Raw genomic sequence first — 24,462 nt, 5'->3', positions numbered from 1 at the left:
GCTTCAAGAGCCCAGGGTTTGCAGGTTCAGATCCTGGGCACAGACCTACACACCGCTCATTAAGCCATCCTGTGGCAGTGTCCCACATACAAAATAGAGGAAGACTGGCATAGATGTTAGCTCAGTGACAATCTTCCTCAAGCAAAAAGAGGAAGATTGGCAAGAGATGTTAACTCAGAGCCAATCTTCCTCACCAAAAAAAAAAGAATGTTCAAGTTATCTTTGTTCTTAATAGCCAAAAACTGGAACTATCCGAAATGTCCATCAACAGCAACATGAATAAACCTATTCATAGAGAGGAAAACTGCACAGAAATAGAAAAGAATGAATTACTGCTACAAATGACAGGGATACATCTTACAGATGTTATGTTCAAAAGAATCCAGATGCAGAAGAATATATGATTCTCTTTATGGGGAATTCAAGGACAGATAAAACAAACCTATGATGATACTAGTTAGAATGGCAGGAGTACCTGGGGAAAGAAGGAATATTCACTGGGATGGGATACAAATAAGCCTTTAGAGACACTGGAAATGTTCTATATCTTGATCTAGGTGATGGTTATGCAGGTGTACATATAAAACATAAAAAGTCATCAAACGAGGCCAGCCTGGTGGCATAGTACTTAAGTTCGCGTGCTCCACTTGAGCAGCCCAGGGTTCACGGGTTCTGATCCCAGACACAGACCTACACACCCTTTATCAAGCCATGCTGTGGCAGTGTCCCACATATAAAATAGAGGATTGGCACAGATGTTAGCTCAGGGACAATCTTCCTGAAGCAAAAAGAAGACTGACAACAGATGTTGCTCAGGGCCAATCTTCCTCACCAAAAAAAAGTCATGAAACTATATACTAAAGATAAGTGTACAAAGTGAAACCCATCCCTCTCAGAACAGGAACAAGACAAGGGTACCCACTTTCACCACTCTTATTCAACATAGTACTGGAGGTGTTGGCTAGAGGAATTCGGCAGGAAAAAGAAATAAAAGGAATCCAAATAGGCAATGAAGAAGTAAAACTCTCACTGTTTGCAGACGACATGATCTTATATATAGAAAACCCCAAAGAATCCATAGAAAAACTATTAGAAACAATCAACAACTACAGCAAAGTAGCAGGGTATAAAATCAACATACATAAATCAGTAGCATTTCTATACACTATCAATGAACTAACAGAAAAAGATCTCAAGAACTCAATCCCATTCACGATCGCAACAAAAAGAATAAAATACCTTGGGATAAATTTAACCAAGGAAGTGAAGGGTCTATACAATGAAAACTACAAGACCTTCTTGAAAGAAACTGACGACGACATAAAGAGACGGAAAGACATTCCATGCACATGAATTGGAAGAATAAACATAGTTAAAATGTCCATACTACCTAAAGCAATCTACAGATTCAACGCTATCCCAATCAGAATTCCAATGTCATTCTTTACAGAAATTGAACAAAGAATCCTAAAATTCATATGGGGCAACAAAAGACCCCAAATTGCTAAAGCAATCCTGAGAAAGAAGAACAAAGCTGGAGGCATCACAATCCCTGACTTCAAAACATACTACAAAGCTACAGTAATCAAAACAGCATGGTACTGGTACAAAAACAGATGCACAGATCAATGGAACAGAATTGAAAGCCCAGGAACAAAACCACACATCTATGGACAGCTAATCTTTGACAAAGGAGCTGAGGGCCTACAGTGGAGGAAAGAAAGTCTCTTCAACAAATGGTGCTGGGAAAACTGGAAAGCCACATGGAAAAGAATGAAAATCAACCATTCTTTTTCACCATTTACTAAAATAAACTCAAAATGGATCAAAGACCTAAAGATTAGGCCTGAAACAATAAGTCTTCTACAAGAGAATATCACAGTACACTCTTTGACATCAGCTTCAAAAGAATCTTTTCGGACCCCATAACCCCTCACATGAGGGAAACAATAGAAAGAATAAACAAATGGGACTTCATCAGACTAAAGAGCTTCTTCAAGGCAAGGGAAAACAGGATTGAAACAAAAAAACAGCCCACTAATTGGGAAAAAATATTCACAAGTTATTTATCCGACAAAGGGTTAATCTCCATAATATACAAAGAACTCACACAACTCAACAATAAAAAATCAAACAACCCAATTACAAAATGGGCAGGGGACATGAACAGACATTTCTCCAAAGATATACGGATGGCCAACAGACACATGAAAAGATGCTCATCATCACTAATCATCAGGGAAATGCAAATCAAAACTATACTAAGATATCACCTTACACCTGTTAGAATGGCAAAAATATCCAAAACCAAGAGTGACAAATGTTGGAGAGGCTGTGGAAAAAGGGGAACCCTCATACACTGTTGGTGGGAATGCAAACTGGTGCAGCCACTATGGAAAACAGTATGGAGATTCCTCAAAAAGTTAAGAATAGAAATACCTTATGACCCAGCCATCCCACTACTGGGTATCTATCCTAAGAACCTGAAATCAGCAATTCCAAAAGTTCCATGCATCCCTATGTTCATCGCAGCAGTATTCACAATAGCCAAGTCATGGAACCAACCTAAGTGCCCAGCAACTGATGATTGGATAAAGAAGATGTGGTATATATATACAATGGAATACTACTCAGCCATAAAAAAGGACAAAGTCGTCCCATTCACAGCAACATGGATAGACCTTGAGGGTATTATGTTGACTGAAATAAGCCAGACAGAGAAAGACAAACTCTGTATGACTCCATTCATAGGTGGTAGTTAACATATGGACAAAGAGAACTGATCAGTGGTTGCCAGGGGAAAGGGGGGTGGGGGGAGGGCACTAGGGGTGAAGTGGTGTACCTACAACATGCCTAATAATGATGTACAACTGTAATTTCACAAGGATGTTAACTTTCATAACCTTAATTAAAAAAATGGGAAAAAAAAACTTTTAAAATAACAATTAATTATAACAAATGGACTATAGCTTATCCAGAAATCTATATAGCTGAAATAATTTCCCTACATTCATAATACATAGCATTAATTCCACCATATGCATTTCCTGAAGCAAGCACTGATACAAAAATTATTTTAACCTCTATACTTAAGCTTTTTTTTTTTATTTATAAGATTGGCACCTGAACTAACATCTGTTGCCAATCTTCTTTTTTTCTTCTTCTTCTTCTCCCCAAAGCCTCCCAGTACATAGTTGTATATTCTAGTTGTGAGTGCCTCTGGTTGTGCTATGTGGGACGCCGCCTTAGCACGGCTTGAAAAGCGGTGCCATGTCCACACCCAGGAACCAAATAGAAACCCCAGGCCACTGAAGTGGAGTATGCGAACTTAACCATTCGGCCATGAGGCCAGCCCCCATACTTAAGCTTTTGATAACTTTAAATAATTTTCAATAAAGCAGCATTCCTTAGACTACCAAAACTAAATAATTTTTTAAATAAATGGTAAGAAAGCCTTTACCTCATATAAATTCACTTTCTAGTCAACTTTAAATTTAATAAAATACATATTTTTAAAGATTTTATTTTTCTTGTTTCCCCCCAAAGCCACCCGGTACATAGTTGTATATTTTAGTTGTGGGTCCTTCAAGTTGTAGTATGTGGGACGCCACCTCAGCATGGCCTGATGAGCAGTGCCATGTCCACGCCCAGGATCTGAACCAGCGAAACCCTGGGACGTCGAAGCAGAGCACACGAACTTAACCACTTGGCCATGGGGCCAGCCCCCAAAAATACATATTTTTAAAAAGCAATATCAGTTGCTTAAATTTCAATTTACAGATTAATATTCCCAAACTGACTCATTGAGTTAAAAGTGCTTCCATCCTGTTTTGCAGCATGTTTCCCTATTTCCTTTACTACTATTGTGACTTCCAAAAAGTTTAGGGGTGTTTATAATTAAGTTGCTCCATCATATACTTGGTTGGTTTTGGAGCATTTTAATAAACATATGACGTGCCTCTACTTGTGATTATCTGGTATAGCATAAGTGTTCAAGAGCACAAATTTTAAAGGCAAATAACCTAAATTTATAACTTGGTTTACTAGTTGTGACTTCTCTGAGACTCAGTTTCTCATCTCTAAAAAAGGAAGAATATCCAGCTTTTGAATTGTTAAGATTAAAGCGAGATAGCCCATATTAAAGTATATAGCATTATGTCCAGCACATAGTGCAAAATAAATGGTAACTACTATTATTACAATATTTTATATTAAAATATCCCTTTTTAAGAGACCTCAGTATATTAGTATTAGGACACAGGAAAATCTAATTATTCTCATTCTAAATACATGAGTCAAATAATGAAAAAGCATGATTTTTTCCCAAGGAGCTTGTGAAATCATTCATTCACTTATTTATTCCATATACATTTAAGATAATAGTAACGACCACTGTCAGGTACTATGCTAAGTACTTTACACAAATTATTTTATTTAATCCTTACAAAAGCCTTATGAGATCAGCAATGATATTATCTCTATCTTACAGATGAAGAATTTAGGTTAGAAGAATCCAAATAACTCGCCGAAGGTCACCATGTTGATCCATCCCTGTTCTGATTCAAGAGTGATATTCTTAACCAGTGTACTCTCGGCATGCTGGACACTATGGCGATATAAAATGAATAAGAGTCCCTGTCATACAGTTACTAGTATAACAGGAGAGATTAAACAATTCAGCAAGCTGGAGTACATGATGGAATCTGATAAACATCATGTAAGAGGAACAAAGACCCATGGAAGTTCAGAAATAGGTATTTTTTTTTAAGTTTGAGTTAACTTAGGAGATAGTTCTTGGAAAGGCACAACTGAACTCAACTTTGAAGTAAGCGTTAGAGAATGAGTAAGTTTTAGATAGGCGGAAATGGGTGGAAAGATAGTTCAGTGCCAGGTGCAGCCAAGAGGTGAGTTATCAATACAGGTAAATACAAAGGAGCAGCCCACACTAGCCAGCCTCCTAAATTATTTAAGGCTCATATTACGGTTATCCATCTGGGAGGCAGGTTTGAGACAGCACCATTATGACAAAGTTCCAGTCTGGATCTTTGGAGCTACTCAATCCTATCCGTAACCCATTCTCTCTGTTATGATGTCCCTCTAATGTACTTTCCAATCCTCAGCCTTCCATCATCAGGCCTGGGAATCACACTCCCCACCTTAGATGTCAATCCCCATAGTTTATTAGATTGCTGTTCTCTCATCTCTTATGTAATTCAACTCTACCCTTTCATCAACATTCTTCTCCATCTCTTCCCTAGCCCACTAAATTCCTTTCCAGAGTCAGTACAATTTCCTTAAATTCTGAATCTTTTCCTTGAACACTTCCTCTACCTCAGTTTAACTGAATTCTAGCTTTTTATTGACTACAAGGTTTTTAAGACCCTCTCAAGAAGATTCTTCTCCCACTTACAAAACCAGGAGTAGGGATTAACAATGTCCTCCCCCTACCGGCACTTCCAATTAATATTCTATCTTTATTGCATTAATTCCTCCTTCAAAATTCCCATAAATTGGATACATTACCTCACCCATATTTGTGGATGTACTAACCCAAGACCCTCTCCAACATTCCTAGAATACTTAATTCATGGTTTTCCTCTCTATCATTAAAATCTACCATCATTCTGCAGCTCTAAAACTTCCATAAGTCAACTCACTTAATACAATGGACTCACCTTAATTTATGCTACTCCAACAAACTTCTTCCACACATCCCCATTTCAGCAACATACATTCATGAATGGATTTAAGCAACAGTGTCACACTTCTCAAGTTCTCAAGTGTGAACCTCTCATTCTATAATATACTATGCTTTGATCTTTCCATTCCCTCACTCAGATTGAATCCATTTTTTGCCCCCACATTTTGTCATACCCTATAACCGTAAGTAAACTAAATTCTTTTTTCCCCCAAAATTCTTGCTCCTGGACTGCTTAGCACTGCTGAGTGAAATCACATAACTGTAGTCTGCAACTACTACCACTACAAACTCACATTTCTTTTAACCAAGGCTTTCAAAATTACTTCACAGTTCTTTTATGCATCCCTAATTGACCTCCTACTCTATTCTGAGCTTCCAATACTACTCGAACATCCCTCTTTCTCAAAAGATGATCTTGCCTCCTACTTCACTTAAAAGCCATGATTGCAACATCCTTGTCAAAATTTATCTATATCTTTATCCATCTTCCCTCCTTTCTGTACAGCTCAAAGAACTGTCCTTTGATTCCATGCTCTCCCATTTCTTCTGGGACCTCAACCCATGAGTTATCTCTTACCTGGTATCTCTCTCTCCACTGACCCCTTTTGTACTCCCCACCAACCTGATTTAAGTCTTTGATAGTGTTAAAAAAAAAAACAAAACACTTCCTTTCTATCTAATTTCCTACTCAAGCTTGTTCTAGAAATCTCCCTTCTTTCACATCTCATTTTCCGTTTCCTCACCGCCACTCATTTGTTTAGCCTCTTGAAATGTGGCTCTTGTGACCTGCTAATTGCCAAACCCAGCACTCTCATACTACTTTAACTCTCTGATTTACATTGCCCTTCACTCTCTTCCCTTGCTTCATAAACCTATTCCACTCCTAATCTGCCTATATAACTGCTTACCAACATCTCTTCCTCCCTCCTTTGAAATCAAATGTATGTGACTCAAGACTTTTCTCACTCAACACTCCTTCCATGGGTAATTCCATTCATTCCAATGGCTTCAGCTAACATCTCTGCAAATAATGTAGTTTTATCATTATTAATTGTAGATTCTGGTTTTGAACGGCAATTATGATTCATTACATGTACAATGCAAAATATGCATCTCCTGGGCCTAGCGAGAAAAGAAAGCTGTATCAGCATGGGACACTAGACCCTCAAGTTGAAAGCTGGGGAGGAGGGAAGAGTTTCAGAATCAAGCAAGTGTGAGAAACACTGCCAGCTCAGTCACTGTCTTGGAGAGGCATAACATACAGCAGGACAGCAAAGGCTCTGAAAAATCCTGCAATAAATAAAATTTTTTCTTTTCTTTTGCTGAGGAAGATTCACCCTGAGGTAACATCTGTGCCAATCCTCCTCTATTTTGTATGTGAGTCACTGCCACAGCATGGCCGCAGAGGAGTGGTGTAGGTCTGCCTCTGGGAACCTAACCCAGGCCACCAAACACAGCATGCCAAACTTAGCCACCTGGCGGGCCGAATAAAATTTTCTTACTACTACAGTTGTCACATTTATTTATCCACAGAACCCTCTTTTTTCCAAGTAAGGTTCACTAACACCCTGTGACAGTAAAAGAGGTTAAAATTCTAAATTTTGTAATCAGAAAGACCCAGATTTTGGATTCTGGCTCTGTTTCTCACTTGCTATTGCTAACAGTTGCTTGCCCTTCCTAAATCCCAGTTTCCTCACCTGTAAATCAGAAATAATGATAACCACCTCATTAGGTTTTTGAAGGAATCAAAGTTTGTAAAATTCTTAGCACACTGCTTAGTACCTAAGTACTCAAAAAACACATGGATCCTTAACTGCAAATGAGAGTGAACAGAGATCTCCAAGGATGTTGCCTAAAGCAACCAGTTGAAAGCCTGAAATTTATTTGAACTTTCCTGTTTTAATTCAAAACTTCATTTGAAAATTATGCTCTATGACTGTAATCTATCTGTCATAATTTTGTTGTTGTTAAATGTTTCTAGTAGTCATTCCCCCTCGAATGATCCATGCATTTAAATATTATTTCACTCAACTGTTAGTTGACCTGTTCCCGGTGCCAATAAATTTTTTATCTGTACCTCCATCTAATTTACTGCTTTTAATATGTTGTGAACTTGGAAATGCGATATTCATACTTATTGGGGTTATATAAATAATTTAAAAATATAGATTCACTATACTCTGAAGAAAGGCCTGAGAATCTTCTCAAGACTGAACTTTAGCATACAGGCTTTCTCATTTCTCCTCTCACTGTTCACAGGCATTTTGTGCTTAAGTCCTGATTCATGGCCGCATTCCAGGAAAGCAGGATAATCAGAGTTTTTGTGGTTCTTCTACTTACAGAATTTTTCTTTTAATTTTAAAATATTTATTAATTCATTTAAAAACAATAAACACGTTGCAAGTTAACATAAAATATTTTTGTGAAAGATAACTATATTTTCAAAAAAAATACAGAGAAGAATGCCCTTATTTTACCGATTTGTAAATCTCTTTAATGTCTGGCTTAAGAAAAGACAGTTGATTTTCCCTATCTGCTTCTGCATTCAGTTTGTTGTGGCACCCATCACATAGCCTGTGGAAAACTCTGTTGGACACGTGGGATAATAAGAGGAAAAGGCAAAGAATGTCTTAAAATTAGGAAAATAGTTTTGACCCTTCAGACACAAAAGGGTCTCAGCAAACCCAGGTGTCCTCAGACCTTGAGAACCAGCGCCTAAAGCAAACACAGCCAGTCGGGAAGCCAGCCCACTCCTACAGTTATCAGTTATGTGAGTCCACAAATACCTGTTTTGTGTTTAGCTTAAACCAGCTGGAATTGGGTTTCTGCTACTTGAAAATAAAAGAGTTCTGAGCAATACACTTGTAACTCTTCACAGTTCCTCCTCGTTCAGGAGAAAGTGTAGGGAAACCCAGCGCAGCCTCACGGAGAGACTTCCAAACTTCCTGTCTTGTTTTCTCTGTCTACTGCTATCCACCTTCCTTCTACCTCTAATTCAGAATTCTTCCTGGTTCATTAATCAAATTCCTTCTTTGCGTACTTGTGAAATTCCGATGACCACAAATGTCACTTCCAGTCATTTGAGTTCCAGGTAGCAACCACCCCTAATAAAATGACAACTGCATGCATTTACGTGTCACACAGAATCCAGAACCCCTGCAAACAGCAACTGATCATTTGTTTTATTTCTGAGAATTTACGTGAGAAAATTAAATATACACTATTTAAAAAACTCATTCTTAAAAATCAATGTTCATTTCTTAAAACCAGATAAATACTGAGTACAGCTGGGTATTACTAGATGTGAGAGCAGTTTTTATTATACATTAACAATTACTTTTCAAAAAGGACAGCTCTGAAAGGGAAGTCATCAGAAAAAAAAAATCCTCTCCAGAGGGATAACTAACAGAAACATCACTGTCTTTTAAGGATTAAGTTTTATTCTCAAAATTTACTTCCCACAACTACTTGCATCAAATTAACTGTAATAAATAAGTCTAAGTGTAACCAGGTAAAAGGGATGGGACTTGCTGAAGAACAAGGCTAATATTTTGCCCTTCCTCCCCACAAAAAACGTATTAAACCAAGATGAAATGCATTTATTGAAAAAAGCTGTGCATCTTAAACTGAAGTATGATTACCCCTAAAGTTCTGTGTCAAAAAGCACACAAATGACACCAGATAAACATTGTGCATTTTCCTAATGTCTCGATTTTACTTGAAGGTTTTAGGGGAGAAAATAGGCATATTAAAACAAACAGTGATCTACTGGAGGCGTATCCATACATACGTGTGGATAGAGAGAGAGAGTACATTCACATACTTTCAAAGGCAAAGACTATCGCTAGAAAATAGACACACACACAAAGGATAACACTGGCCGCTTAGGAAAAGGAATTTCACGCTTTCAACGGCTTCAGGCAATGTCCCGGAGATCCGTGTTCACTCTCCTTTATGGATAAGGCCGAAAAAAGTTTGAGATGCACTGCTCCAGGGCACGCCTAAATAAATTTGGAATTGTTAACACTGTGTCTGCAAAAATAAACGGTACAATGAAAAATGAGAAAACGAAATAACTAATGGGCGTTAGTTTGTGTAGGAGATGGTGAGCTTATTAAGGAGAGTCCTCTCCTCCGCTGCTACGTCCACAGCACTCAGCGCAAGGACCTGGGGTACCCTTAAGGGCTGAGATCTTTAACAGAAACTTATTGATGGGAGGAGCTTCACCGCCTGTCTTAAGTGTTTCCAAGACGTAGTACCCGAAACCGAAGGCGGTCAATCAAACTGTAAAGCAATGTCAAAACAAAAACATGCTGAGAATAAAAACACAACGAAAGCACGGCTTCAAATCCTTTGTTCGACTTTCCGATCGCTTTTGGAAGAAGCAGGAGGGGGCTGGAAAAGAACACGGTTGCTCAGGGGGCCCGCTCGGAGGAAGGAGCCGAGGGGCAGCATCCGTCAGCGGAGCGAAGTGTCAATTAGCAAGCCCCGCCTCCCGTTCTCGGCAGCCGCTTCTCCCGGCCCGGAGAGAACCAAGGGGACCGAGGAACGCGGGGTCGGGCGCCGGGAAGCTGGAAAAGCACCGGCAACGTCGGGGGCAGACGAGGAGGGCGTGGCAGGAGGGCGCAGCCAGCGGGGGCATCGCTGGGCCGAGGAGCCTCCCGCAGGGCGATCGCGGCAGGAGGGAGGGATGGAGGCTGCTGAGCGCAGAGCGCCGAGGCTCCGATGACAGCTCGGGCCCGGCACCGGCTCGCAGGGGCGGCGACCCGGAGGCTTCCATTGTGCGCGCCCTCCGCCCTCCGCGCCCGAGCCCCCGCCGAGCCCCCGCCGCCCGGGCCCAGCCCCCGCCGCCCGCCTCCCGTCCGCCCCAGACAAGCGACAATACGCGCAGCCTTCCTCCGCCCCTTCCTCACCGGATGAAGAGCGCCGGCGCCCGGCATTCCCCTTGTCCATCTTCTCCTCCTCCTGCTGGACTCGCAGTTGCCGTCGCTGTCACCTCAAGACCCCTCAGGCGGGGGCCGGAGGGGGAGGGGAAAGAAAAGAGCCAGGAAAGTGGGACCCGCGCTTGCGCAAAAGCGGCGCCGGCCCTCCGACCGGAAGTCGGCGCCCCGCCCACCTCCGCCCGGAAGTCAGTTCCTGGGACCGCTGTTGTCAGCGGGTACCCCTCCGGGAGTGTGCTCAGTGCGCGTTTCTCGTCAGCTCTGCCCGCCTGGGAGCGTGGGGCTGGGGCGAGGTTACACCCCAGGTCGTCAAGGGCTTTGTGGGCTTTGAAGACACGGTTGACTAAAAATTAAAGAAGGGAAACGAGGAGTTCCTCCAGTTTACTGTGTCCTGCCGGGCGGCCCCGGGAATAGAATAAAACGTTACTCCTGTTGCAGTATTATTTTCCGCACGGTCTCGCCTATGTGTTTATCCTCGAGGAGCTTCCTCAAACTCAGAAACAAGATTTTCAGACGGAAAAATCACCCAGTAGCCTAGCTATAGGTGGAGGCAGTTGGAGTGGAAATAAATTAGGTCAGCTGAGGAAAAAATGTCATTCTAATAGAGGATCTCTTTTTCAAGTTCAAACTCGACATTTTTAAAGACCTGGGGAAAAAAAGAAAAAAAGCTGGACCTCAATTTTGTAAAACATGAAATGCTGAAATGGTGAGAGAAAGTGGGTGGCTGTAGCTGGAATTCGTCCGACTCACTTATATTGCAATTCTTGAGGGATCAGTCCTGTCCTCAGTGAATTCAACGTCTGGTACTTTTAGACTGATTATTTTTTAGTCCTTTCAAAGGGCCCATTGGTCCAGAAAATTGTCCTGTTTCATTAGCCACAGTAGACATATCGGAATAAATTTTTTTACGGTGTCAGCTTTAATCACAATAAGTTTAACAAAATTCAGCAGAGCGCTCTTGTCAAGGCGAGATGATACTGGAGTGTTCCAAACTGGAAGGGAGGATGCTCGAGCTGAACCTGCGCGCCGCCCCCTTTCACCAGGGCCAATAAAGGGACCTGCCCGCCTCACCGCCAAAGCCCGGTCTCGGACTTCTTGAGCCGTGCGTCTTAATTACTGCTGAGAGGCGGGTGCTGGGGTAGGGGGAAAGCTCCAGGTGGGGGCCCTATGGGGCTGGGGGTGTGGCTTTCAGGGCAGAATCGGCTGGAATACTTCAGGGCTTGCTGAGATTGAAATGCACTGCAAGGGTTTCGTTTAGAGGCCCTGGTTTATTTCTGTTTAACAAATAGAAACGCTGCTTACTGGAAAATATCTGAATTTTAAGTTTCTTCGAAAATCAACTTTTTTAATTGAATGATTTAACTAACTCAAGAGTCAAACAGGCTTAATTCGTTAGCCGATATTATAGGAAACAAATTGACTGCAAAAGATGGAAGTTGAGCTGACAGATGGGAACGTGAAAAAGGAGAGCGTAAGTAGGCCTAATCGATTTCCGCCCGAACTGGCAGCTTCTGTCAAAGTAAGTGGTTTTAAAGCTTAGCAGTAAGAAGTTAATTTATGAGTAATGAAATTATAAGAAGTTAATCAAATTATTCAGCTTACGAATGTATCATTTAAACTTGTCATTGAACCAAATATAGCATTTCTGCAAATAAAGACTTAGTGAGCCAGTTTGTTTCTTCGAATTGGAGCTTGTTTTGAATAACGTATTTGAAGATAAATGACCTTTAAGCTCAAGAATTTCAAATTTGCTTTTTTTAACCAGTATTTTTGTTGTTTTAGCTTTTACAGTCTCTAGTACATGGTTGACTGTATTGCAAACTAAAGGACTAAAGAAGTTCAGTTTCTACTTTTTGCTTTGTTTTGTTTTGGGTTTTTTGGAGTTTTTTTTAAAGCTTTTATGTTTCCTTCTTCTCCCCAAAGCCCCCCGATACATAGTTGTGTATTTTTCAGTTGTGGGTCCTTCCAGTTGTGGCATGCGGAACGCCGCCTCAGCGTGGCCTGATGAGCGGGGCCGTGTCGGTGCTCAGGATCCGAACCTGGGAAACCCTGGGCCGCCGGAGCAGAGCCTCGAACTCACCCACTCAGCCACAGGGCCGGCCCCAGTTTCTACTTTTGAGGCAGTCATTTAACAACTTCACTTTGCCTTTTATGAAAGACTAATTAAATGATCTTTTCTTTTATAGTGTTTTATGATGTTTAGGTGAAAGCTTCCTTACTTAAAAAATAAGAAAGACCAAAAACAAGTGAATGACTTTCTTGGTTTGTTTGGGAATAATGTCATTTCTTTTATGTACATTTAGCTCACAGGGTATAGAGCCTTTTAAATTAAAATCATTTAAGATTAGAAATTCATCAACCTAGTATTTTATAAGAAGAGGAGAGGATGGACTGGTTTGATTTTAATGGGTATGGTTCTTTATTAAATGTTAAAAGTAGGTATGAAGTGTTTAAATTAGGTATTTATTGTATTTTGTTTTAAGCAGTGGATATGGTCTTCATAGTTTCAAGACATAGTGGCAGTGTGAAATTGATCAACCCTTTGTTTTACCCCTGGATTAACTATTTCTTCGAAGAGAGCTGAATGAATCTACAAAAGGCCCTTTCTCATCACAAGTGAATTAATTTTAAGTACAGTATGAATGTATATAGGTTTGGATGGGCACTGGGGACATCTTCACTTCCTGAACTGTTTTAAAAATTAAAATGAACAATCTGGAATTGCTTACCATGGGCTCCAGGAAAGCCTAGATCTTGCACAGATATTTGGAGCACTGTGTCATGTTGCTCTTCACCTCGCCTTCCTTAGTAGTTGATTCTTGTCTTTAAAATACCAGGACTTCTTACGTGAAGAGCCACATATAAAGTAACATGGGATTCATAAAAAGACAGGTATAGGTTGTTTGGTTTTAAAAGTATCTTCCTTTTTAAGACAATCAGCAATTGTGATTGCTCTATAATGAAATAGCCTGTTCTCAGAAGTTATGAAAACCTGCATTCCTAGGAGATTCTATTGCATACTCAAATTTGGGAAACCCAAGATTTTGAAATAGCTGATGCTTTTCATTAGTCTCTAATATCTTATTTTCTATGTGCCTTTGCCTCAAGTGGATTAAATTCAGCTTTAGTCTTTCCTAGGGAGAGGCAGGCAAAGGGAAGGGATCCTATTTAGTTTGCTCTTTTTTGAAACTTTTACATATATAATTTCTTTTTTTCTTTTTTGAGGAGGCAGGGGTGAGGAAGGCTGGCCCCGAGCCAACTTCTGTGCCAGTCCCCCTCTATTTTGTGTGTGGGTCGCTGCCACTGCATGGCTTGATGAGTGGCATAGGTCCCTGCAGGATCCAAACACAAAAACCAGGGCCGCCAAAGCAGAGTGTGGGAACTTAACCACTATGCCACTGGGCTGGCCCCTACGTATATCATTTCATAAGCTTTATCACTTTCTACTATTTTCTACAATTTACTAAATGGAATTGTATGCAGGCATAATTATTTTTCTAAAAAGAAAAGCTCATAATTGCATTCATGTTGGAAAAATAAAAATACTCCTACTTTTGCACCAAAACAGTAACTCCTTTCTTTTTTTTTTTCCAAAAGATTGGCACCTGAGCTAACGAGTGTTGCCAGTCTTTTTTTTTTTTTCTGCTTTTTCTCCAAAAATCCCCCAGTACATAGTTATATGTTTTAGTTGTGGGTCCTTCTAGTTGTGTACTCTTTTCTTAAAATATGTTTTCCAGGGGTTTGTTTTGTTTTGTTTTTCTAAATAAATAAATAAAAACATGTTCATTGTAAAGAAAAATTTCTTTAGATATTTTTAAATTTTCTGAGTGAAGCATCTTTCATTCTGTGCTTCTTCATGGCATAGGATATTCAAAAGGACCTCTTTCTCAAATATACCAAAGGACTGTAATTACTGTAATAGAATTTTACTGTAACCAGGGGTTAGCCCCTAACTTCTTAGGTTGTAAAACTGTATTTTCATAAAAGCTTACTAATCATCTGTGAAGAATGTAAAATATTGTTAAATATAACCGCTTTATGATCCTTGAGGGAAAAGGAGTTCCTTAAAACTCAAATAAGCTAATTAAAATTATTTGCATCCATGATTCTATTGCCCCAGCCACTGTTTCTTGTCAAATTCATAGAGACGGAGTATGGACTGGTTTGCCAGGGGCAGGGGGGACGGGAAGATGAAGAGTTATTGCTTAAGGGGTACAAAGGTACAGTTTTGCAAGATGAAAAATGTTCTATGGATGAATGGCAGTAATGGTTGCACAACGACGTGAATGTATTTAATGCTGCTGAACTGCACCCCCAAAAATGGTTCAACTGGTAAGTGTTGGTATATTTTACCACAATTTTTTAAAAATAATTCATTAAAAATAATAGTAGCCACACCTAGAGCCAAACATAACAAGTGTATCACCACGTAATCCAGGTTACTAGAAGGATCTAGTTTGAAATTCTAATGAATGATTACATACTATTCTCCTTTTTATTTAATTTCATTCAATGCGAAATGACTAGACTACTTAATATGGGAAACTAAGTGTCTAACAAATACCCTCACTAAATTTTTGGTGAATGAATGAAATAAGCAGTCAAATAGTATGCATTTTTAAGATCTCTGGTAAAAGTGAATCTTCTCTCACGCTCCTAGAGCTGCCTGAGTTATTTTGGGCATGTCGCTTTACCTTTGAAAGCCTCACTTCTGTATACAGTAAACATATTAGCTAAGAATATCAACAACATCCCTTGGAGCTCTGACAGTCTTATTCTTGAAGCTAAGCTATCTTATTCTAACCCATTCTTTAGAAAACTAACCATATAAAACAGTTTCTCTCCTTCTTTATTTTATTTTTAGTATTATTATTATTTTAGGAAGATTAGCCCTGAGTTAACATCTGCCCCCAATCCTCCTCTTTTTGCTAGGGAAGACTGGCCCTGAGCCAACATCTGTGCCCATATTCCTCTGCTTTATATGTGGGACGCCTGCCACAGCGGTGGCTTGACAAGGGGAGCATAGGTCAGCACCTAGGATCTGAACTGGCAAACCCCGGGCCGCCAAAGTGGAAGCTTAACCGCTGTGCTGCCAGGCTGGCCCTCCCCTTCTTTATTTTAATGGACCATCTTTATTTGCAAAAGAGAAAACATATATAGATGCATAGGATATTCTCTAAGAATAATTCATAAATCAACGGTCATTAGCTTTAGAATTATAGAAGAAGCCTCTATAATTTTTCAAATCTTTGTGTGCATCTTTCTCCTGTGTATACAGCTAGAAGACTTTTGCTCTTTGCCTCCTTCTGCCCTTAGCAAAAATTGTAAAATTCTAATAACAATATTTAAGTGCCCACTATTCACTAGGCACTATTCCAAGAACTAGAGATACAGTAGTGCAAAAAACAAAGTCCTTGTCCCTGTTCTCATGGAACTTACATTCTAATAGGGGGAAAAAGACAATAAGCCAGTGTATATCAGTTGGTAATAAGAGTTGAAAAGAAAAGAAAGAGAGAGAGAGAGAGAAAGAAAGACAGGTTTTTATTCTAAGTGAGAGGGGAGACCACAGAATTTTGAACAGGGGTATGACATCCAATTTTTTCCAATTTTGAGAAAATCATTCTAGCTGTGTAATCAGGAAGTTAGGCAAAGAAAGGGGTACTGAGGATCTTGTAGAAAAACTAACATTACCTGTTGAGTGTTTTGCAGACAGAAAGTTTCAGGAAGAACCTAACCACAGAAGCTTCCCACAAGCAAGCTAGCTGAAGCCAGTGCTAGCTGCCTCAAACTGCTCTAAAATGAACTGAGGTGAACTGTTCCCATCGTAATCTAATCAACATTTTAAGTTCTCCCCCTCTGAGAGAGACCAAGCTGCCATTTTCACATCATATGATGTATGTAATAGTATGTATACGTGCCATGCATGTGCCATGGGAGAACATAGTATACAAATCAACCATGGTCTTCTGCTATTGGCAGTGTAAAGTCCCTACTGGCATCGTGTTCAGAGACGCTGCTTTGGGAGATAGCCCCAGTGCTCTCCATGGCTTGTGCAAGTAACAGACCTTTCTTCTACTTCTGCCTTGGTTGTGCTTTTTGGCTCCGAACTCACTGACAGATGGACCCCTTGAGTTCAGTTGCAGCTGTTATGTGGAAAACACTGCAGGGACATAAGAGCTTATGCAAAGAGATTAGATAGGAAACCTAATAATGAAGACGAGAGTTGATGGCGACTTGGACTAGGGTGCTAGAGGTGGAGGGATGATAAGTGATTAGATTACAGATATATTTCAAATAGCAGAGCTCAGAGGTTTTCTGATTGATTGTGCACTGTGAAAGAGGGAAGGGAAGTTTGTGGCATGAGCAACTGAAAGAATGGAGTTGCCATTTACTAAGATAGGAAAGACTGGAGGGAGAGTAGATTGAAGAGGGTGTTTTGGACATGTTAAGTTTGATTTGGCTATGTCACTTCCAAGTAAATACATCAAGTAGACAGTTGGATATGAATTCAAGGGAGAGTTACAGGTTGGAGTATATTAGCCAAGCAAAATGTGCATACTAAATTCTAAAGAATTGTCTACCTTTTCATTCTACAAGATACTCATCACCTTGCTCCTGTTCACCTCCACCTGTCCTTCATACATCTTTGTGCCATTTTGGTTTTCCAGTTTACAAACTCGCATTCTTTTGGCCAAAGAATTGTCTCTCAAAATAGGTACACAACCTCTTAAAGGTGAAAAAGGGTAATTGAATGCTGTATAATGTGTGCTATTAGAAAATACTGATTTTGTTTACTCTCTGATTGAAAGAAAAGTTAAATAGCTAGCAACGTTCTTTTGTTTAGTTCTTTGAGTTTTAAATATTCTGTATCTCCATTTTAGTGCAGAAAAGGGCAGTTTTCACCACAGCACCTGAATAAACAAAGTATTTTTAGATCGGAGAGATTACTGCTTTTCTGTGCAAACCTCCTCATCCATGCCAAAATATGTAATAGACCCTCCTTTTTAGAGAGCAATTTGGCAATATCTGGGTAAATGGAAGGAGCTGGTGTGACCTTTGTTTAACCGTTTAATTACTTCCCACTTCTAGGTGTATTACCTAGGGAAACTCTTGATATGTGCACAAAAATTAGCTATAACAATATTCTTTGCAGCTTTGTTTATCATAATGGAAAATCGGAGCAACCTAAATATTCTACAACAGGAAAATGGTTAAACAAACTATGGCATAGTCAAGCAATGGAACACTCCAAACCGAGAAAATGAATGACCTAGAACTACATTTACTGATGTGGATAAACATCACAATGTTGAGTGAATAAGCAAGGCTGGACAAGAGATATAAATATTTTTTTATTTCACATTTCTCAGAATGGAAGATCATCCTATCTAATTTCACAAAACCTTCCATGTGTGAGACACCCTGTAAGAGTTTTTACCTACATTAATTTAATTCTCACAATAACCTTGTTAAGTAAATTATGTTATCCTTGTTTTACACTTATTCAAAAAATATTTATATAATATGTGCCAGACACTGTTGTAAGTACTGAAGACAAGCACTTAATTAAACACAGTTCCTTTTCTCAGAAAGCAGCCTGCCTTCCTGGGCTGGTTATCGTAGATAAGGGGTTCACTTCCTGGGCAAGTTGCTGCAGGTTGTGGGTCAAAGTTTTATTTTCATATATAGTCTGGCTGTTGTTGCTTAGTATATTCAATCCCTCACTACTTTTCATCACTCACAATTATTTTCAGTTAAAGTCTTTAGGTTAAAAGATTAATGTCTCCATGAAGTGCTTAATTTAGGATGATTTGCCAAAGAAAGAATTTAGCAAACCAAAGATTTTATTTTATTTTTTCTAGTGCTGATACGTAATTGCTTTTTACTTTCAGTGGCTACCAGTGACTCAGGAGCTGAGCTTCCAAAAATTCATTGAACAATCTGACTTGCTGGAAGAATTTAAATATGACTTCAATGAGAAAGCTGAATTGAGACACACTGAGACACAAAGCCCTTTTGTCTTTAACTATTATGAAAATGTCCTTGAGAGGAATAGCAAGCGCTACCAGGCCCTCGGCCGTTTGCTTGAACAATACATTTATGAGCTTTTGGAGAAACTGTGCAAATTACAAAAGGTGTATATCCCACAAGAGGTTGATAAGGAACCAAGAAGCTTCTTTTTCATGAGTGAGGGAGCATTAACAAATCATCATTCTGTTGTTCTCGTCCTTCTTCAAGACCAAGGGGTCTTTCGAGCTGGTCAATGGAGTCAGCAGGCGATAATACATCATGGTCTCCACCACGGAAGTCAGATCCCGTGTATTCAAATGGCATTGCAGGCACATTATGATGTAATTGTGCTAAACCCCAATGACAATTTTGTGGACCTAAAGATGGAAAAAGAGTGGAAAGGCCTTTTAAAACAAAGCATTGAGTCTCCCTCCCTAAAAATGGCTCAGGCGGAGAGCTTCTTATCTTTCCAGCACCCTCTCCAAGGCCTTCCAAAAAGATGCAGCCACACTCCTGAAGAACACGTGGCTTACGTGTGGGATCACTTCATTTCGAGGACTGAAGGCAAGGATGTTGCCTTCATCGTGCATGGTTATGGAGGCTTGGTTTTTATGGACTTGCTTGTTCGTAGAAAGTGGGAAGTGATGAGCAAAGTATATGCTGTTGCCCTTATTGACTCGGACCACCACGTGGGACACCAGCTGGGAAGTGATGGACAGTTATTAGCATGGATAAAGCACCACTGCCGTGAATGGGTGACAAGCCCTAAGCCTTTGGATAAACTTGCAGCTACTGTTTTGAAAAAGGAGTTTCCTGTGGTTTCTGCCGGTACAGAAAAACACAGCTTAGCCCCTTCCTCTAGCCTTCAGTCAATTTTTAAATACTTTAAAAAAGCTTTGAAAGCCAAAACGACTATTACTTTCTCTCAAGTGCCAATAGAAACTAGAAGCTCCACAAAAAGAAAGCAAAGTGCTTAATTTACTTTTTGGTCATCTAAGATTTTTTTGTCCACTGAAACTTTGCTAACGTAGATGGTAGAAGAAAAAGAACACTTACAGCTCATATACAGTGTATGTTCTGGTTTAAGGCTTGATTTGTTACTTTTCTAAAAAAATGAATATGTTCTCCTTTGTAGCCTCTTGACAAAGCAGGAAATCAGTCAGTACCATCGTTAATATTTCACAGTATTAGTCAAGTTAGAGGATCTCTCTTTTGAAAAGCTACATTTTTATGGTTTAGTAGAATGACACCAAAGCTGCAACTAATACAGATTAAATATTGCCTTTGATTTTTATGTTATTAATGCCATATTAAAATTCCAAGTGAACATATAAATATCATGAGCAAACTCCATTCTTTGTATGTTTGTGTTCTTTTGTTTTAATAGGTTGATCTTGTGTGTGTGTGTTTACTCATACTTTCAGTAAATATTTGAGTGTCCTTTATGTGCCAGTCAATACTAGGTGTTGGGGACGCTGGCAAACAAGGCCAACATAGCCTTTGTCTTTGCAGAATTCACGATAAACAACACATTGCAAGTGTGAAAAGAGTTAAGAAATAAAGGGTGTGTAAGGGAGGAAGACATTTCCTCTACCCTCTCTGGGTTCTTCTGGCCGGAGAACGAATTAAATTCACATGAGGCAGAATAGCAGGAGAAAATTAAACAAAGCTTTATAACATGTATACATGGGAGAGGCTTAGGCAAGCTGAGCAACTCGCCAAAATGGCTGAAGCCCCCGCCTTAAATATCATATTCAGCTAAAGACAAAGGAGGATGTTGGGGTTGGGGGGAGTCAGTTACGGGAGGTTACCAGAAACAGGAATAAGATTATTATGCAGATTTAAGTCCTTGCCTTCAGCATTGATTAAGAGTTTCAGAGATAAAGTCATCCCCCTCTTCTTGCTGGTACAGAGAGGGAGGCGTCTTTACAGATGGAGATTTCCCTTACAAATGTAAACATCTCTTAACAAAAGCGTAAGTAAATTCTACTTTTCAGTTGCTTTCCTGTCTGCAAAGTAATCAGCCCTAAATAATCATCATGCCAAAGAGGCATATCTTGGGTGGCCAATTCCAGGCCTCCACAGGTGCAATGGAACATCTAACATGATAGCTAACCAGCCTTGGGGTTCAGGGAATACTTCCCTGAGAAAAGGATGCTTAGTTTGAAGAACAATAGTAGTTATCTGAGAAAACAAAGTCATAGGCAAAGGAACAGCATATACAAAGGTCCTGAGGCAGGAGAAAGGAGTCCACTTCAGCTTGAGCTAAAAGATTATGGGGGAGTAGTATTAAAGAAAACATTAGGTTGCCAGTCCTGTGGCCAAGTGGTTAAGTTGACATGCTCTGCTTTGGCGGCCCTGGGTTTCACTGGTCCAGATCCTGGCTGCAGATATGGCACCACTTGTCAGGCCATGCTGAGGCAGCGTCCCACATAGCACAACCAGAGACACTCACAACTAGAATATACAACTATCTACCAGGGGGCTTTAGGGAAAAGGAAAAAAAAAAAAAGAAGATTGGCAACAGATGTTAACGCAGGTGCCAATCTTTAAAAAAAAAAAACATTATTCATGACATTTGTTAAAGATAGTAAGGAAGACTTTATTCAAGAGGGATTATTGCAATGGGGGTTTTGCAGTAGGGGAGAGAGATCAGGCTCAACTTCAAATATAACAAAGACGAGTGGGGGGGTGGGTTATAGCCAAGGAACAGGGTCAGTGAACGGAAAATTACTAAGTGGCAACATCAGGGTAATGGAGATTCTTAATAGACCAACTCAACAGGATTCTTGCTGAAGGCAGGCTGGCGTGATAAAATATTGAGAGGGGAGGATAAGGAATTTCATCAAATATAGAGGATTAGATACCAAGGGTGGGAGATTTTCACTAAACAGACTTAGCAGAATTCTTGCTAAAACTGGGCTAAGTAGACTAAGCACAGGACCCAGTACTGGAAGGCTCCCGTTGGGAGGAGGGCTCGGAGGAGCCCCACCCAGGTTTGGTTAAGGACAGAGGTTTCCTCAGCAGCTGATAAGTTAAGTTAGAGACATAAGCAGACTCAGTTTACAAAAGACTGCACTGTCCATGGGTAAGATTTTTGACTTTATTCTAATGACAATGGAAGCCATTGGATGATTTTAAACAGGAGAATATTATCAGACTTATATTTTTTAAAGAACATCCTGATTGCAGTTTGGAGAATAGATTAGAAATAGGACAAACTTGGAAGCAGGGAGACCAAATTAATTTTGGCAGTAGTCTGAGAAGTACTTAATACCTTTAATGAACAAAATTTGGCAGGGCTGGCGGGGCCAAGTGGTTAAGTTCACGCACTCCACTTCAGTGGCCCTGGTTTTCACCAGTTCGGATCCTGGGCGCGGACATGGCACCGCTCACCAGGCCATGCTGAGGCTGAACCATATAGCACAACCAGAAGGACCACAACTAGAATATACAACTGCTGGTGGCCAGCCTAGTGGCACAGCGGTTAAGTGCGCACGTTCTGCTTCGGCGGCCCGGTGTCTGCCGGTTTGGATCCTAGGTGAGGACATTGCGCCGCTTGGCAAGCCATGCTGTGGCAGGCGTCCCACGTAGAAAGTAGAGGAAGATGGGCACGGATGTTAGCTCAGGGCCAGTCTTCCTCAGCAAAAAGAGGAGGATTGGTAGTAGTGCTCAGGGCTAATCTTCCTCAAAAAAAAGAACACAGAAAAATTGACTCTCAGCCATATCTACTAGGATACATAGATTTTTCTGTACATAGCTATTCCTAGTGTCTACTTTTTTTAACCCAGCATGTACTATAATGCCAGTTATAGACTGAATGTTTGTTTCCCCTGGAAATTCACATGTTGAAATCTTAATCCCCAATATGATAGTATTTGGAGGTGGGGCTTTAAGAGGTGATTAGGTCATGAGGGTGGAGCCCTTGTGAATGGGATTAGCGCTCTTATGAAAGAGACCACAGAGAACTCCTTTCCGCTATGTTAGGACACAATGAGAAGACAGCCATCTATGAACTGGGAAGCAGGCCTTCACTGGACACCAAAGCTGCCAGTGCCTTGTTTGTGGACTTGCCAGCTTTTAGGACTGGGAGAAATACACGTTTGTTGTTCGAAGCCTTCCAGTCTATGATATTCTGTTATAGCAGCCTGAACAGACTAAGACAATTCCTTATCAGCAAAAGAATATTTCAAATTTCTCTTCTTTCTGCACCATGTCTTGAGAGTCATAATGAGAAAAAAAAAAAAAAGCCCTGAATTGAAAATCAGGATATTCAGATTTTAAATGAAGCTTAGCCTTGGATAAATCGGTTCATCTCTCCCAGCCTTCATTTCCGATTTGTAAATGAGGTGAGCTTTGAAGTCCCTTCCAACACTGACAGCCTATCGAGAGTGTATTTAATGAACTTAATGTGCAAAGCACCAAGAAAGTACAAAATTAAGGTGTCACCATAAAAGCTATCCTATCTTGCACTTAATTAACTGAAAGTGGGTGTTACTCATAACCCCTAAATTACTATTCAATCTGGTAGTTGGACGTATTAGTTACCTATTGCTACGTAATAGATTACCCCCAAAAACTTGGTGGCTTAAAACAAGAGACATTTATTACGTCCCAGTTTCTGTTGGTGAGGAATTCAGATGCAGCTTAGTTGGGCAATTCTGACTCAGCATCTCTTGGGAGAGTATTCAAGACTGTCTGGAGCTGCGGTGATTTGAAGCTTGGCTGACTGTTGACAGGAAGCCTTAGTTCCTCACCATATGGACCTCTTCCAGATGCTGCTGCCATTAAAGAAAAAATTATTCCGTCACTTGTTAAAATGATACGGAAGAGTTTATTCAACAGTATTGCAATTAGGGATATTGCAATGGGGAAGAGAGATTGGACTCAGCTCCAAAGACAGCAAAGACAGCTGGAAATTTATAGCCAAGGAGCAGAGTGAGGGGCTCAGTGGATGGAAAATCTCTACGAGGAGACATCAAGGGTAGGGGGGTTCTTGCTAAAGGCAGGCCAAGGGCTTAGACATCAAGGGTGGGGAATGAGGAAATTGTTCAGATATCAAGGGCTAGGAGATGACTTAGCAGGATTCTTGCTAAGACTAAGCTACTCAGATTGGACAACAAGTAGGGTAGACACAGAAGGGTCAAAGACTAGTGCAGATGAGGGCTCAGAGGAGCCTAACTAAAGTTTGGTCAAGAAGAGAGTGTTTGTCACTTGAGTCCTCTTGACATGGCCACTAGCTTCCTCCAGGGTGACTCATTGAAGTGAAGGAGGAAGCAGGACACGGTGCTGTCTTTTGTGACCTGCTCTCTGAAGTTGCGTACTGGTCCACTTTCTCTCCATTTGTTAGAATTGACCTGCAAAGCTAAGGTCAAGGGAAGGGGAATTAGGCTCCCCCTCTTGAAAAGAGTGTCAGAGAATTTGGGGACCTATTTTAAATCACCACATCAGAAATGATGCCAAGTGAAACTAAAGGTAAAGCGGTTCAACTCAGTTGTTTGTTACAAGATTATCTTTACTCTGGGAGCATGTGTATCATGTTGTTTTAAATTTTTTCTTATTTTATAAACAGCTCTGTGTATTTAGAAACCAGGTTTTTCTTTCTCTGCAAAACATCAGCATTCTTGCCACATCAAATGCTTGTGTTGAAAACAAAGCTTATTTTAAGCTTTCTCTCCCAGGGGTCACCCTAATCTATTCCCTCACTCTAACTTCTGATGTCAATCTATTTTTGCAGGTTGAAGTTAAAAAAAAAAAAAAAGGGCATCTTCAGTTTCTTGGCTATAAGCTGCAGATATGTGTCCTGATAGA

General features: G+C 40.2%; 2 protein-coding genes across 10 annotated transcripts in view; one reads left to right on the top strand and one right to left on the bottom strand.

Annotated features, from left to right (window-relative positions):
* The window catches only part of SENP7 (SUMO specific peptidase 7), a 141,945-nt gene extending 130,320 nt beyond the window's left edge, over positions 1 to 11,625 (bottom strand). For 5 of the 7 annotated variants that reach the window (XM_070582010.1, XM_070582011.1, XM_070582012.1 and 2 more), the window contains exon 1: positions 10,615 to 10,818. In XM_070582010.1, coding sequence (XP_070438111.1) covers positions 10,615 to 10,654 — 40 coding nt within the window. In that variant the 5' untranslated portion in view covers positions 10,655 to 10,818. Of the gene's footprint in view, positions 1 to 10,614 lie in introns of all 7 variants that reach the window. The other 2 variants (XM_070582009.1, XM_070582008.1) reach the window with 2 other exon arrangements.
* A 39-nt stretch (positions 11,626 to 11,664) lies between these two features.
* Positions 11,665 to 20,004, top strand: LOC103564786 (putative protein ARB2BP). Of its 3 annotated transcripts, none has more exons than XM_008540707.2 (2): positions 11,665 to 12,160; positions 18,534 to 20,004. In XM_008540707.2, the coding sequence occupies exons 1-2, from the start codon at positions 12,071 to 12,073 to the stop codon at positions 19,626 to 19,628; spliced, it is 1,185 nt and encodes a 394-aa protein (XP_008538929.1). In that variant the 5' UTR covers positions 11,665 to 12,070; the 3' UTR covers positions 19,629 to 20,004. The 3 variants fall into 3 exon arrangements, with proteins under 3 accessions (XP_008538929.1, XP_070438116.1, XP_008538930.1); XM_070582015.1 differs by having other exon boundaries at positions 11,719 to 12,112; XM_008540708.2 differs by lacking the exon at positions 11,665 to 12,160 and adding an exon at positions 14,787 to 14,973.
* The last annotated feature ends 4,458 nt before the right edge of the window (positions 20,005 to 24,462 follow it).

The sequence above is a fragment of the Equus przewalskii genome, chromosome 18 (genome assembly GCF_037783145.1).
Source record: "Equus przewalskii isolate Varuska chromosome 18, EquPr2, whole genome shotgun sequence".
NCBI classification, from domain to species: domain Eukaryota; kingdom Metazoa; phylum Chordata; class Mammalia; order Perissodactyla; family Equidae; genus Equus; species Equus przewalskii.
Note: the sequence above shows the minus strand (reverse complement) of the source record. Positions and strands in the feature narration are given on the sequence as shown.